Consider the following 12,755-nt stretch of genomic DNA (forward strand, 5'->3'; position numbering starts at 1 on the left):
TTGATTGGCACACAAAATATTTGAGAAATAACGGAAATATAAATCTAAATGTTATAAATACCAGAGGGTATGCAGCATGCCAGTCTTCTGTACTAGTGGATCTGTGTGGGTACACATTGCTTTATTGTAGAAACTGGGCCTCTGTTCTCTGTTTCCAGAAACCTACACTCATCCAGAAAGCAAAATGTTCATTTCCAGTTACACTCAATTTCATTTTAATTTCCTAGGAGAATTCTGAAAATCTAGGCACCTCTTTTAACAGGTTGAAGATAATATCTAGCCGTTTTTATAGACTAAAAAGTAGCCAATGATAAATACGTTCTTATGAATGTGGATGATTAACTAAAATTACTATACCAGTTAAAAATAGACTCCAGACACCATAAAGTTGGTGAGATTCCATCTCTCACATTCCATCTTTTTAACCAATGAATATGGAAAAAACACACACACAAAAAGGAAGGAAAAAAGAGACAAGAAAACATGTCAACTTTGTAAAGCTAGCAAGGACATAAAGATCATGAGTGCCATCTTCTTCTGGGGCATGTTAGAATGCTGCCAAATTCTGCTCTCATTGCTGAAACTGCAACTCAGATTAAAGTGAGAATGGATGGATTCACACACACTGTTGTTTGTTAAACAATAAACTGAAAAATGGTGACATTAACCTCAAGAGAATGGAAGGCTTTTGTTTTGTGTTTTACTTGATTTCATCCTTACATATATAGTATTCATATATATACATTATATTTACGTTATAAGTATATTATATTTACATTATAGTATATCTAATACATACAGATATAGATATAACACAAGACTGTAGTTCAGGTGAAATATACTAGTCATGCAAAAAATTAATATGACTAACTATTTCATTTCCAAAGTGAAAATTACCAACCTTTTCGTTTTAAGGGAGGTTCTTCTATTTCTCCTAGACAATGATAAAAACAATAAATTAGAAAAGTTTTTGACATAGTACATTATGGCTTTACTATTTTCACATTTCTTGTGATTCATCTTACAAAAACCTATTAGATTTCACAATCACATCGTTATGTTAATTTGCTGCCTGAATTCTAGTTGTAAAATATAAACTTTGTTTATGTACATTTATTTGAGATGGTTTCATTTTTATGAGCTCAATAAAACTGTGGCCATGATCCAAATTCTACATTAGAGGTCATACATCATATTCATCTAAGTTCTTTATTGTTCATCTTGACCTCTCTCTGGGGTCAAAACAAATATAAATTTGACAAAGTTATAAAGGGGCTTTACTAATAAGTGCTTTCCTGGTAGCCAATGCTGACTACATCATTCTGATGATTAGCACTGACCCTAACAAATGTCATGTGACAAACTGAATAACATTTTGTTCTTGTCACATTCATTCAATGGGAGTATTAATGTTGCTTGAATCTGCGGTTTTCTTCTATTAATTAATATATATGATATATCACATGGCTCGGTAATTATTTCACCATTCAGAATCTTATCCCTTCCTTCTACATATGCATTTAGTTTAATACTTCATCCCTTTTGATTATACTTTTAGTAAGTTGGCTTCCTACTATTTGATTATGATTACTACTTATACTTGAACATGTATTTCTTGTTCTACTGTTTTATTTCAATTTTCTGAGAGAGAAATTTGAAAAATAGTTACTACTGTGCTTCCTTTGAAAGCATATATATATATATATATATATAAATTGGAATGATAGAGAAAATAGTTACTATTGTGTGATGAAGAATATAAATGAGAATTTCTAGTGAGGGTTTATGTTAGTATATATTAAGGCTCTTTCTACTTTAATGTTACAATAACAGAAGCACTTAATTTTGACATATTCAATGTCATGGTTGATAAGTTATAAGATGAAAACCAAACAGATCAAATCACTGCCTTTGGCGTCCTGTTGATATGCTTTTAGCATTCAGAAGTTTCTTCATTCTGGTATTCATCTTGGTGTTTAAACAGTCATTGTAATAGATATTTAATATTAGTTCTTAGACTCAGTTGTGTTTCTATACTCTACCTTTATCAATGTCCTCGTCTCCTTCATCATCTTCCTCATCACCTTCAGATGAGATGATGTCAGACAACAAAGAGAAGAAGCCATAGATCCAGTCCGTGGTTTCCTCCACAGCATCATGAACAAATTTTAGAGGATCTGAACCAATCTTGGCAATAGAGCTCGCTAAATGTAATTGAAAACAAAACAAAAGTTATTGCAACATTTTTTAAGGAGCCTAAGAAAAGATCATTCTCCTTATTTGATTTTTGACAAAATAAATATGTCAGTATCAAAAACTCAAGTATCAATTCATTGTGATTCTTTTGCATATCTTGTCATGCCTTGCATTTATGTTCCATTAAAAATTGAAATTATGGGATAGCTCTGGCCCCAAACATTGTGAGAAGTTTGAAATCCAAGTAAAACTTCAGTACATGGAAGAATGAGGAAGTGATTACAATATATTATGCATATACCCAGATTTTATATATAATGAAATGGGTGTTCAAGAATAGAAACAATCTTCAAAAAGAATAAAAGAAAAACAAGGGGCCAATTCGATGGTACAACTCACTAATCCTTTGCCTTCAGTTCCTGGCATTCCATTTGGGTAGTGGTTCATGTCCTCCTTGCTTCATTTCCCCTCTAGCTCCCTGATCCTAGCCTGAGAAAGCACTAGATTATGGCCCAGTTCTTTGGGACCCTGCACCTGCTTGGCATACCCAGAAGAGGCTCCTGACTTCCGGCTTTGCATGGTTCTGCTTTGTCAGTTACAGCAATTGGAAGAGTGAAACAGCAGATGGAAGATCTTTCTGTATCTCCTTCTCTCTATAAATCTATCTTTCCAATAAAGATAAGTAAACCTTTAAAGAAAGAATGAAAGAAAATAATTTTGACTAGTATTTTACTGAACAGCATCTTGGAAAAAATGGTTCTATAAGTTTGAGGACTTTAAGATCTCTAAGTTGACTAAAGTAGCTGTGGCAAAATTAAGATTGAGAGACATGTTATAATTCGTGATGTATCAGAAAAAAACCTGTAACAATTACAGTAAAGACCATATCAAGTTCAAGTTATATTTAATTAGATTTATCCTTAGTAGGTATTCTAGAACGTACAAATAAAAATTATTTGAACTTCCAATAATTTCAATGGCTAGAATTGTGAAAATCTATTTCATGAAATCTACACATCTTTCCGTCTTATTCCAAAGGAATATAAAATATTTGTGGAAAGAGAGATAAAATAATAAAAGATAAGAAAAAATAGTTTTCCAAAATGTTTTCTTCTAAATACATGAAAATGCTTCTAAGAAATAATAGTTTTATGATCTTATTGATAGAATAATGTATCTAGAAACATGGTATAAATGACACTTGATTCCTTACCAATCTGTAATTAATTTCAGAGTTGTGTTTTTTTCTTAATTTTAGAAACCGTTTCAGCATTTCAGTGAATCTTTTCCCTTTGATGTATTTAAGAGACAAGAATTATAGTAATGCATTAAATCTTCTAAAGGTTAACTATTGCAAAATTAGGCTTTTACTCGATTGAGAGAGGAAGTTATTGGAAGGTTTGAGCAGGGGGATGAAGTAATTTGATTTATGAAACTTCTTTTGCTGTGTTGAGGGTTAAAAGAATGCCAGGCATGAAACAAGGAGACAATCAGGAGCCAACTGTAATAAACCAGAAGAAAGATGACAGTGATTTCTACCAGAGTCTCTAAGCAGTTAATAACTCATATTAACTGCTTGGAGCATGCTTATGGGATGTGAGAACACAGAACAATCCTGGAAAAATTCAGGATTTTGGATGTGAGAAGTTGGAGCAATGGGAATGACATTTACTGGGATACGGAGAGGGGCAGTGGGAAGTGAAGAGAAACACACTTTTACTGGCATAGTATAATGGAAAAGTAGTTGATCTTAGACTTTTCAAGCTTAACTTGCCTATTATTCCTCCACTTGGAGATGTCAATATTTATGTTGCTCAAACTAATGTACAAAATAGTTTTATTGGGAGTCTAATAAAAGAGGAAGATATTCAAAGCAATGACACCTAAAAATTACACTAAGGGATGAGATGCAGGAATATTTACACATATAGATGAAAAGAAAGATAGGTCAGAAAAATTGAAGACCAGCTATTGATTCAAATAAAGATGACTAAGAAAAAAGACCAAGAGGGTGCCAAGTGTAGTACATGAAACACTCAGTGAAGAAATCCTTTCAAGGTGAGTACTGATCAACTGGCTGATGCTTTTTTGTGGGTCAGGTAAGATAGAGCACAAGAATGGAAATTTGGTTTTAATGATAAGGATGTCATCCATGGCCTTTGAACAGCCATGTTTTTATAGACAATCTACAATTAGAAGGAAAAAAAAATTGGAGATGGTGAATACAATTTATTGTAAATGATACAAATGAAGTAATATTTAAGAGCCTGAGTTACAGTAGTTTTTTTTAATGGTGGCAATAGCATGGTTTAGATAGGAAGAATATTCCAAAATTTACAGAGATGGGTTACATTCCTAAAGAGAAAAATTATCTGATATGAGAAAGGATAGTTGGGACATTTTTTTCATTTCATTTTTTTCTTTTGGGGTGTCAAGGAATACACAGATTATTCCAGATCCAAGTTAAAAAATACAGATCTCAAGCAGACTATCAGCAGGATTCCTTGATAATGTGTCTTCACTCTTCCTTATTTTAGTGAATTTCACAGTTACAGGTGAAAAAAGAAATAGCCTACAGCAAGATTGATCCTTGGGGAAAGAAAATGAAATGTGATTTTATATTTGCAATTGAAAATTTAAAAGGCAGTATCCAGAGAGGTGACCTAGCACCTGAAGTCCTCACTTAGCTCGCACCCAGATTCCATATGTGTGCCTGTTCTAATCCCAGTGGCCCTACTTTCCTTCCAGCTCCCTGCTTGTGGCCCAGGAAAGCAGTCAAGAATGGCCAAAAGCTTTGGGACCCTACAGCTGTGAGTGGGAGACCTGGAAGAAGTTCCTGGCTCCTGGTTTAGGGTCGGCTCAGCTTTGTCTGTTGTGGTCACTTGGAGAGTGAATCGTCAGCCAGAAGATCTACCTCTCTGTTCTCTTTTTTGTATATCTGACTTTGCACTAAATAAAAATATATCTTTAAAAATTTTGAAAGCATGATATGTAAGTAACTGGATTGTACTGTCACCTTAATGACATTTTTAACATTGGAATGTTTTATGTTCAATGAAAATACTGCAAATGGGAGTTTTATGGTTGGGATATATTGAGAAAATTTCCTCCTTCTCCTTTCTATTGAGAACTTAAAAATAAAATGCACAAAGAAAAAAAATCCCAGTCCAATCCTTCCTATGCTTATTTGAAATCAACGCACTTTGCAGACAGATGAACACTACTTGGCCCCAAAATAGTTAAATCAGGCTGTTTTCCTGAAATCAGTGTTGCTGGACAGAAACCACACACACACACACACACAGACTTAAATAGGCTAATAATCCTGAATTTTTCCCAATCCCATCTTCCACATATAACATGCAAATCACATACAGGAGAAGGATATTATGCAATATAACTAAAATAATGCTGCTTATTCTTAAAAAGGTAACACAGTTGTACAAGGACTCTTGCAAAAGTTCGTAGACAAGGCATATTATGAAAAAAAAAAACCATGATTTTGAAAATTTTTTTCACTAAAATAAACCTCTTCAAAATACTGTGTTGTTGTTTTTCAAAAGATGGATTTACAGAGAGGGAATACAGAAGATCTTCCATCCCCTGGTTCATTCCCTAAATGGCAGCAACAGCCGGAGCTTGGCTACTCAGAAGACAGGAGCAAGGACCTTCTTCCAGGTCTCCCTTGTAAGTGCAGGGTCCACAAGCATTGGGCCATCTTCCACTGCTTTCCAGGGCACAAGCTGGGAGCTGGGTGGAAAGTGAGGCAGCCAGAACACAATGTCACTTGAATGAAGAAGATTATCAAGAGAAGCCACCATACTACTCCCAACACAAATTTTTTTTAAATCCTTTTACCCACAAATGTTTTGAAATCAGTTTGCACTTTTTTTTCCTACTGTTTCCATATGCTCAACCACACACATAACAATTAGGATCAATATAAGATAGCAGAAGCCAGACACCATTCTTTGATCTCAGAAATATGTCAGTTTTTTTTCAATAAGCTGGCAAAGTGTTATTTTATCCTCTTGTAAGTATAGGAAACTGGGGCACAATGAATTAATTAAAGTTATCGGTATTGCCAAGAAATAGTGGTGCCAGGATTTTTAATTACATTTAGGCCTTCAGATCAAAATTATTATGATATATTTTGTCAAACAAGCAAAAATAGGAATCCAGTACATTTTTTCAGTTAAGGTTTTAAATGGGCAGGCTACAGAAGGCCTTTTTTTTTTTTCCTCTAAAAACAGAGAGAAAAGTCCTGGTAGCATTAGAATATAAAGGCTGGAGCTGCCAAAGTTATCCGACATTCGTGAGGATAATAGCTAATTTACTGAGAAAGATGAAACCAAAAAATTTGAATCTGTGATGGCTCGACTGATACATTTAAATACCCAAATCTTGCAATCACTTCATTTCTAGCTTTGCTACTGAGATAAGACATGTTTCTCAGTGTTCACATAACTTTTAATTGCATCATATTTTTCTTACATCACTGCTTGCAAGGGGAACTGCTCTAGGCTATCTATGGTCAATAATTGGAATCTTGCTGCAAATGAAAGAATTGCAAGAGAAGAAAAAGGGGTCAAGAAGAGTTTAACGTTAAATAAAGTTTTTATTTATTTCTGTTTTTGAAGCCATATGATATACATAATTAAATTTCTAAATCAGACAGTACAGGAAATTAGGCAGATTCTGTGATTTCCACCTAAAGAATCAAATATGTTCATTCACTATTATCTTTGACCACTGGTCATATATTTTTAAGTTATCTAAAGGGTCTTTCAAAAGTTCACAGAAATATATCTATTTAAAATTATGCATGAAATTCAAAAATTCATTGCATCAAAAATCAACTTGACTCTCAATTCCATTTTTCTGTGAGCTTCATAAAGCTCCATTTTATTTGATTCTTTTTTTAACCCTCATATCTTAAGAAATATCAAAAAGCTTGGACTCTGCATTCAGAATGATCACAGGCAACTTTAACTGTCTTTCCTAGTGCTGTGCTAAGCCATACTGGATTCAGAGATAAAAGTGATCATTTTTGTCTAAGTTCATCTATAATCGAAAATGTGGGTAACTTGTTCCTCAGATGTATGCATTAATTAGGAAAATTTAAGAAGCAGACACAAAGGCTAAGAATTTTCATACTAAGGCAAAGATCTTCCTGTGACTCAGAGCATATTATGTGATAGTATAATGTGCTAGAATTAATCAATATGTCACCCACAGAAGTGAAAGTGTTTGTATACCTAACCATAACAAGAATGGGAATGTATTCACTTCCCTGCCCAAATGGTTGCAGTAACTTAGGCTGGATTAGGCTGAAGCCTGGAGCCAAGGCTTCTCTAGCTCTCCTAAACAGGTGAAGGCCCCAGGACCTCAGCCATCTCCCATTGCTTTACCAGGTGCATTAGCAGGAAACATCAGAAGTAGAACAACGAGCACAAGCTCTGATGCCCATATGGGATGCCAGTGCTGCAGGAGGGTCCTAACCTGTTATACCGAAATACAAGCTTTGAAATTAGTCACTTTAACTTTTAATTCAGAGGGTGTCCAGAAAAATTTCCTGTGTTTATTTTCAGATGTTCTTTATATACCCAAATTGGAACTTGATAGGAACTGCAGAAAATTTTCTTAATTATATTTCATTGAAGAGAGGATATTAGAGATAATCAGTGAAAAATAATTATCTTGAAAGAATCTAGTTTTTACCAGTCATATTTATTATTAATATGCACAAGGTATAGCAATTAATGTATTCACATTTAATTGTTTCTACTAAGTAAAATTTATTGCATAACCTAAAAACTTTCCCCTTTGTGTTCCTTAATATTTCTAAATCTTTTGGGGGAAATAAGGGACAAGAATAAGTAACTTCAGGAGTTCTCATGAAACTAGAGTTTGGTTCACTGACCTTGCAAGGTGTTTCTGTGAACATATAGTGACTAAGTCATCACAGGATAATATTTATATCGTCATATGAATGGACTGCTGCCATGTGCTTTCTCCCTCCAGTGAAATGACTCTAGCAGAAGGAACAGCAGAAGTCTAGAGACCTCAACTCAGTTGCGTTTTCTCTTGATAAAGAAAGCATGAGGAATAGCACTATGGTTGGTAGTTTAAGTGTCAAGATATTGGTGCCAGGAAATCAGAATTTAGGTACCATGAACACAAAGGAACACTGGGAATATGGATATGTATATCATATGGATTTGACCTTTCACAGCTGATAAAGGCTTTGAAGTGTTCAGCTTCTCCATGTGGAGTTGGGTTTGAAGGCTGTACATAAGGCTTGCGTTGTTTAAAAAGTTTGAAAGGGGTTGAAACTGCACATAAGGCTCCTGCTGAGGTTTCCCAAAGGGCTTGGAAAGCCACGGGAAAGAGCTTCTTCATTATTTAACAGAGAAACCTTGCTTATTTTTTCACATTGGCATGTAATTGTTATATCATCTTATTATGTGAATTTGAATATATCATTTAATACTCATATCAACTTTATCCGAGTATTATTATCATTATTATTGTTGTTACGGTCATCTCATCCAGTAAACAGAACCGAGTAATGCTATTCGTTAGAAATGGATGTACTATGAAAGAACTGAGCACTAGGATAACAGGCAAGATGAGCTGAGAACTTGATTTACAATGGTGACTTAGGAAAAGCAGAAATATAGAGAAATGTTATGGTTGTGCAAGGGTCAATCATGTCAACATTACACAGTCATTAGGTGAAGGAAGAACAAGTCTAGAGAAAGGAACTTGAGGCACTGCCCATGGGTGCAAAACTTAATGGACCTCCAATAAAACTTCTAGTTAAATAATACATAAAATTTTAACATTAAAAATTGAATTTTTTAATTTATTTGCAAGAACTACAGAGACAGAGGTAAAAGCATAGAGGGGTCTTCCATCCATTGGTTCACTCCTCGATAGCAACAATGACCAGACTGAGCGATGCCAATGTCAGGAGCTGAGAGTTTCATTCAGGTCTCCTTTGTGGGTGGCAAAGGTGCATACGCTGGACGCTATTCCACTGCTTTTTCCAGTCCATTGGAAGTGGAGCAGCTGGGACACAACCAGCATCACATGGGATGCCTGCATCACAACGTGGCAGTTAAATCTATGAATGCGCTTTCTTCTGTGGGTGAAATGCAGATTTATTTAGCATACTGTTCATTATTTAATATACCCTGAGTCACATAACAATCCTTGCCTGACTTGTTATAAAATTGCTAAATCTTAGACGACCAATAGATTTCCTTAGAAGTTTACTTGCATCAAGCAGCATCCACAGTTATCTGACACCTTAGGAAGAGAAGAAGGAAATTACAGGCAGGAAATATAAAATTAAAGATTTGTTAAAATCTAAAGGCTGTGTCACGGTATGCATAAGGCAGTGATAGCTTCTGTTCAGTTGATAGGTTTTTTATGCTGAAAAGTGTACCAGAGGGAATACAATGCTTACAAAACTGTTCGATCTTGGGGTTTGTTATCATTTATAACTGTCAACTATTTCCTGAGGATAAATGTTAGAAATGCTAATTTAATTTAATTATTTTCTAAGCATAACACATTTGAAATGAAAAACACCCCTAGGGAACTTAATGATCCTCGAAGTCTTTGAGCCCTGGAGTTTTCAGCAATGACAATATCAGGCACAAATATGTGAAAGGCAATACACAAAAGTATGTACTTTAATATTTGCTATAGTATTCAACTTCATTATCACAATGAGGTTTACCCAAGACGTTGCATTTTGTAGCTCTGTAGGCGCATTCTGAAGTAACTTCCAAACAACATCCCAAGATTACAGAACTAGTCTTGAGCATGCTCAGTTCAATTCAATGATTTTAAAACTTCATCTTTTTTTTTTTTTACACCAGTGAGGAAAAAAAATGAAGCATCCAAGAAAGTCAAGCATAGCAGAATAATGCTAAAGTAACCATTTAATATTTGTAGTTTTTAAAATTTTTTGAAGATTTATTTATCTTTATTGGAAAGTCAGATATACAGAGAGGAGCAGAGACAGACAGGAATATCTGCCATCCACTGATTCCCTCCCCAAGTGGCCGCAATGGCTGAAGCTGAGCTGGTCACAATGGGCATAACTGAAACTACATTTTTCATCTTACTTTGTTTTGGGTTGGTGAAGTCTTGTTGGTACTAGGTTGAAATAAGTTTTGGAGAGACTCTGATTTACATTGGAGGCAAAGAAGTAACTAAACATTAAGAAATCAAGAAGATGATGAGTTAAAAGAGGAGGGATATGGGGTAAGTAAGACTAGAATTTTAAAGGCTGTATATTTCAAGATCTTTATTTTTGAGTGTTTACCAACAAAATGTTCAACTATATAGGACAGTAAATGTTACGATAGCGGGAATCCTCATGTTTCTCAGGGAATCATTCAGATATTGACTACAAAAGCAGAATGATTATGGATGATAAAATAAAGGACACAGGTATGTCGTATATGGATTTGACCTTACACAACTGATTACAGATTTGAATGGTTCGGCTTATCCGTGTGGAGTTGATTTGAAGGCCGCACATAGGAATCTGGGCTAGGAAATTTCATGAAAAACAGACGGAGCAAGACAATTTACAGCCTTCAAAGTACAGGCTGAAATTCATGAGAAGAAATTGTTTTTTACATACTCCAATAACTTCCAAATCTGTATCTTCAATGATGATAGTGACTTTTAAGAAAAATTGCCATCCTTCATTACACACCCTACATTATAAATGTAGATGGTGGCGTACGGCAAAAAACAGAAGAGGGATCTGGCAAGAACTGGTACTGCTGCAGGGTGAACTGCTGGCTGATTCCAATAAGGTGAGCCGAGAGATTAGTAACAGCATGCACGTGTATTTCCACTTGGTCTCCGGCAATGAGCTTTTAAGCATCTGCCAAATATGGTCTTTCATGTTTTCCACCTTCTAATTTTAACATGCTAAGATTTCTCTTGCTCACACTAACCCTGCAGCATATCAAGAGAGTCTGATAATGAAATAGTATCTTAGTAAATGAGACAATACAAACCTGCCACATCTGATTGTAAGAAATATCTACAATTTGCCATTGGTCTTCAATGCTTTTCTTTCTCCCACATTTTTTTTTCTTTTCTTGTATCCAGTTGTTAAATATTTTTTCAATGATGACATCAGAATATTTAATAGGTATTAAGAATCATGGTCCCATGCTTCTTTCTGTCTCCTAGCGCATGTCCATACATTGTCTTAATTTTTCTACACTAACGGAAATATTGGCACTGATAACAATATGCCTACCATTTTGGCTATATGCAATTTTTATTGCACATTCTGTTGTCACAGGTTTTCACATCAATTAAAATTTCCACTGACAGAAGGAACACACACACACCGCACACACATATCCAGAAAGAGATTTTAGTTATCCTCAATTTTCTCAACAGCAGAATTTTTCCTTGACACCATTCCCCCTTTTTTAAAGATTACTTATTTATTTTTATTTGAATGACATATTCACAGAGAGAGAGAGAGACTGAGATCTCCCATCCTCTGGTTTACTCCCCCAAAGTGCCTGCAACTCCAGAACTGACTGGTTTAAAGTCAGGAGCCAGGGGCTTTTTCTTGGTTTAAGAACTTGGTCTATTTTTCACTGCTTTCCCAGGCACATTATATCTGGGAGCTGAATCAGTAGCAGACCAGCTGGGACTTGAACAAGAGATTGATCACATGGGATGTTGGCAACACTCTCTTCTTTTGCTTTCAGATCTTTCTTTCCAAACCTTCTTCATCCAGGAATCTGAGCTTTCCATATTTCAGTACAAATCCATTCTCTGAACTCTTATTGCATATGAGTCTAGAACTTTCCCAAGGTCAGCAGTATACCTGACTACTTCATATACTTTTTTATTGTTGCACAAAATGTGTCCAAAGTAAATAATGCAACTTTTTTCCCCCAATATGAAATCAGACAATCCTTCAAGGAATTCCAGTTATTTTTACTGGAAAATGGTATTTTGAAACCAATACTTAGCAGGGGTGTTTATTGTATTAGAATGCTTTACAGTTGAGTCAAGAATGGTGCAGCCAATAAATAAATGGGAAATTGTAAAAAGAAGTATGTTCGAACGAATAGTAACAAATGGAATTTAAGAACACAGGATTTCCTGTCAGCTTCTTTGCTTTTGAATTTAACATCTATCTTCTCAGATATTCATGATTCTGAATCATTTAAACATCATGTATTAATTTTTTCAGAGACAAAAAGAGAGGAAAATAGAAGCATATAACCTTCTATATTATTTACAAGTGATACAGAATGAAGAGGTATACAAAGATTGGCATGCTTTCAATTCAAGAAACTAATTTTGTAAAGACAATCCTGAATGACAACCATACATATTGAGCCCAAAACGATAAGATTCATAGGATCAAGGAATGGAATAGCCACTGCTGTAGGCGGTGCCTATGTAAAAATTCAGTGTTGTGAAGTAATAGAGCTTCAGTTAAGTAAGATAAGTTTTAGACATTATGTAGACAATACTGCACCAACATCTGGCAA

General features: G+C 34.9%; 1 protein-coding gene across 1 annotated transcript in view; it reads right to left on the bottom strand.

Annotated features, from left to right (window-relative positions):
• The window catches only part of TRDN (triadin), a 208,693-nt gene that overhangs the window by 143,777 nt on the left and 52,161 nt on the right, over positions 1-12,755 (bottom strand). Inside the window, exons 3-4 of the mRNA XM_040965455.1 lie at positions 2,043-2,204; positions 902-934 (exon numbers count right to left, since the gene is read on the bottom strand). Of these exons, the coding sequence (XP_040821389.1) occupies positions 902-934; positions 2,043-2,204 (195 nt within the window). The remainder of the gene's footprint in view (positions 1-901; positions 935-2,042; positions 2,205-12,755) is intronic.

Source organism: Ochotona curzoniae, unplaced genomic scaffold (assembly GCF_017591425.1).
Source record: "Ochotona curzoniae isolate NIBS_2020 unplaced genomic scaffold, NIBS_Ocur_1.0 scaffold_3890, whole genome shotgun sequence".
NCBI lineage: Eukaryota > Metazoa > Chordata > Mammalia > Lagomorpha > Ochotonidae > Ochotona > Ochotona curzoniae.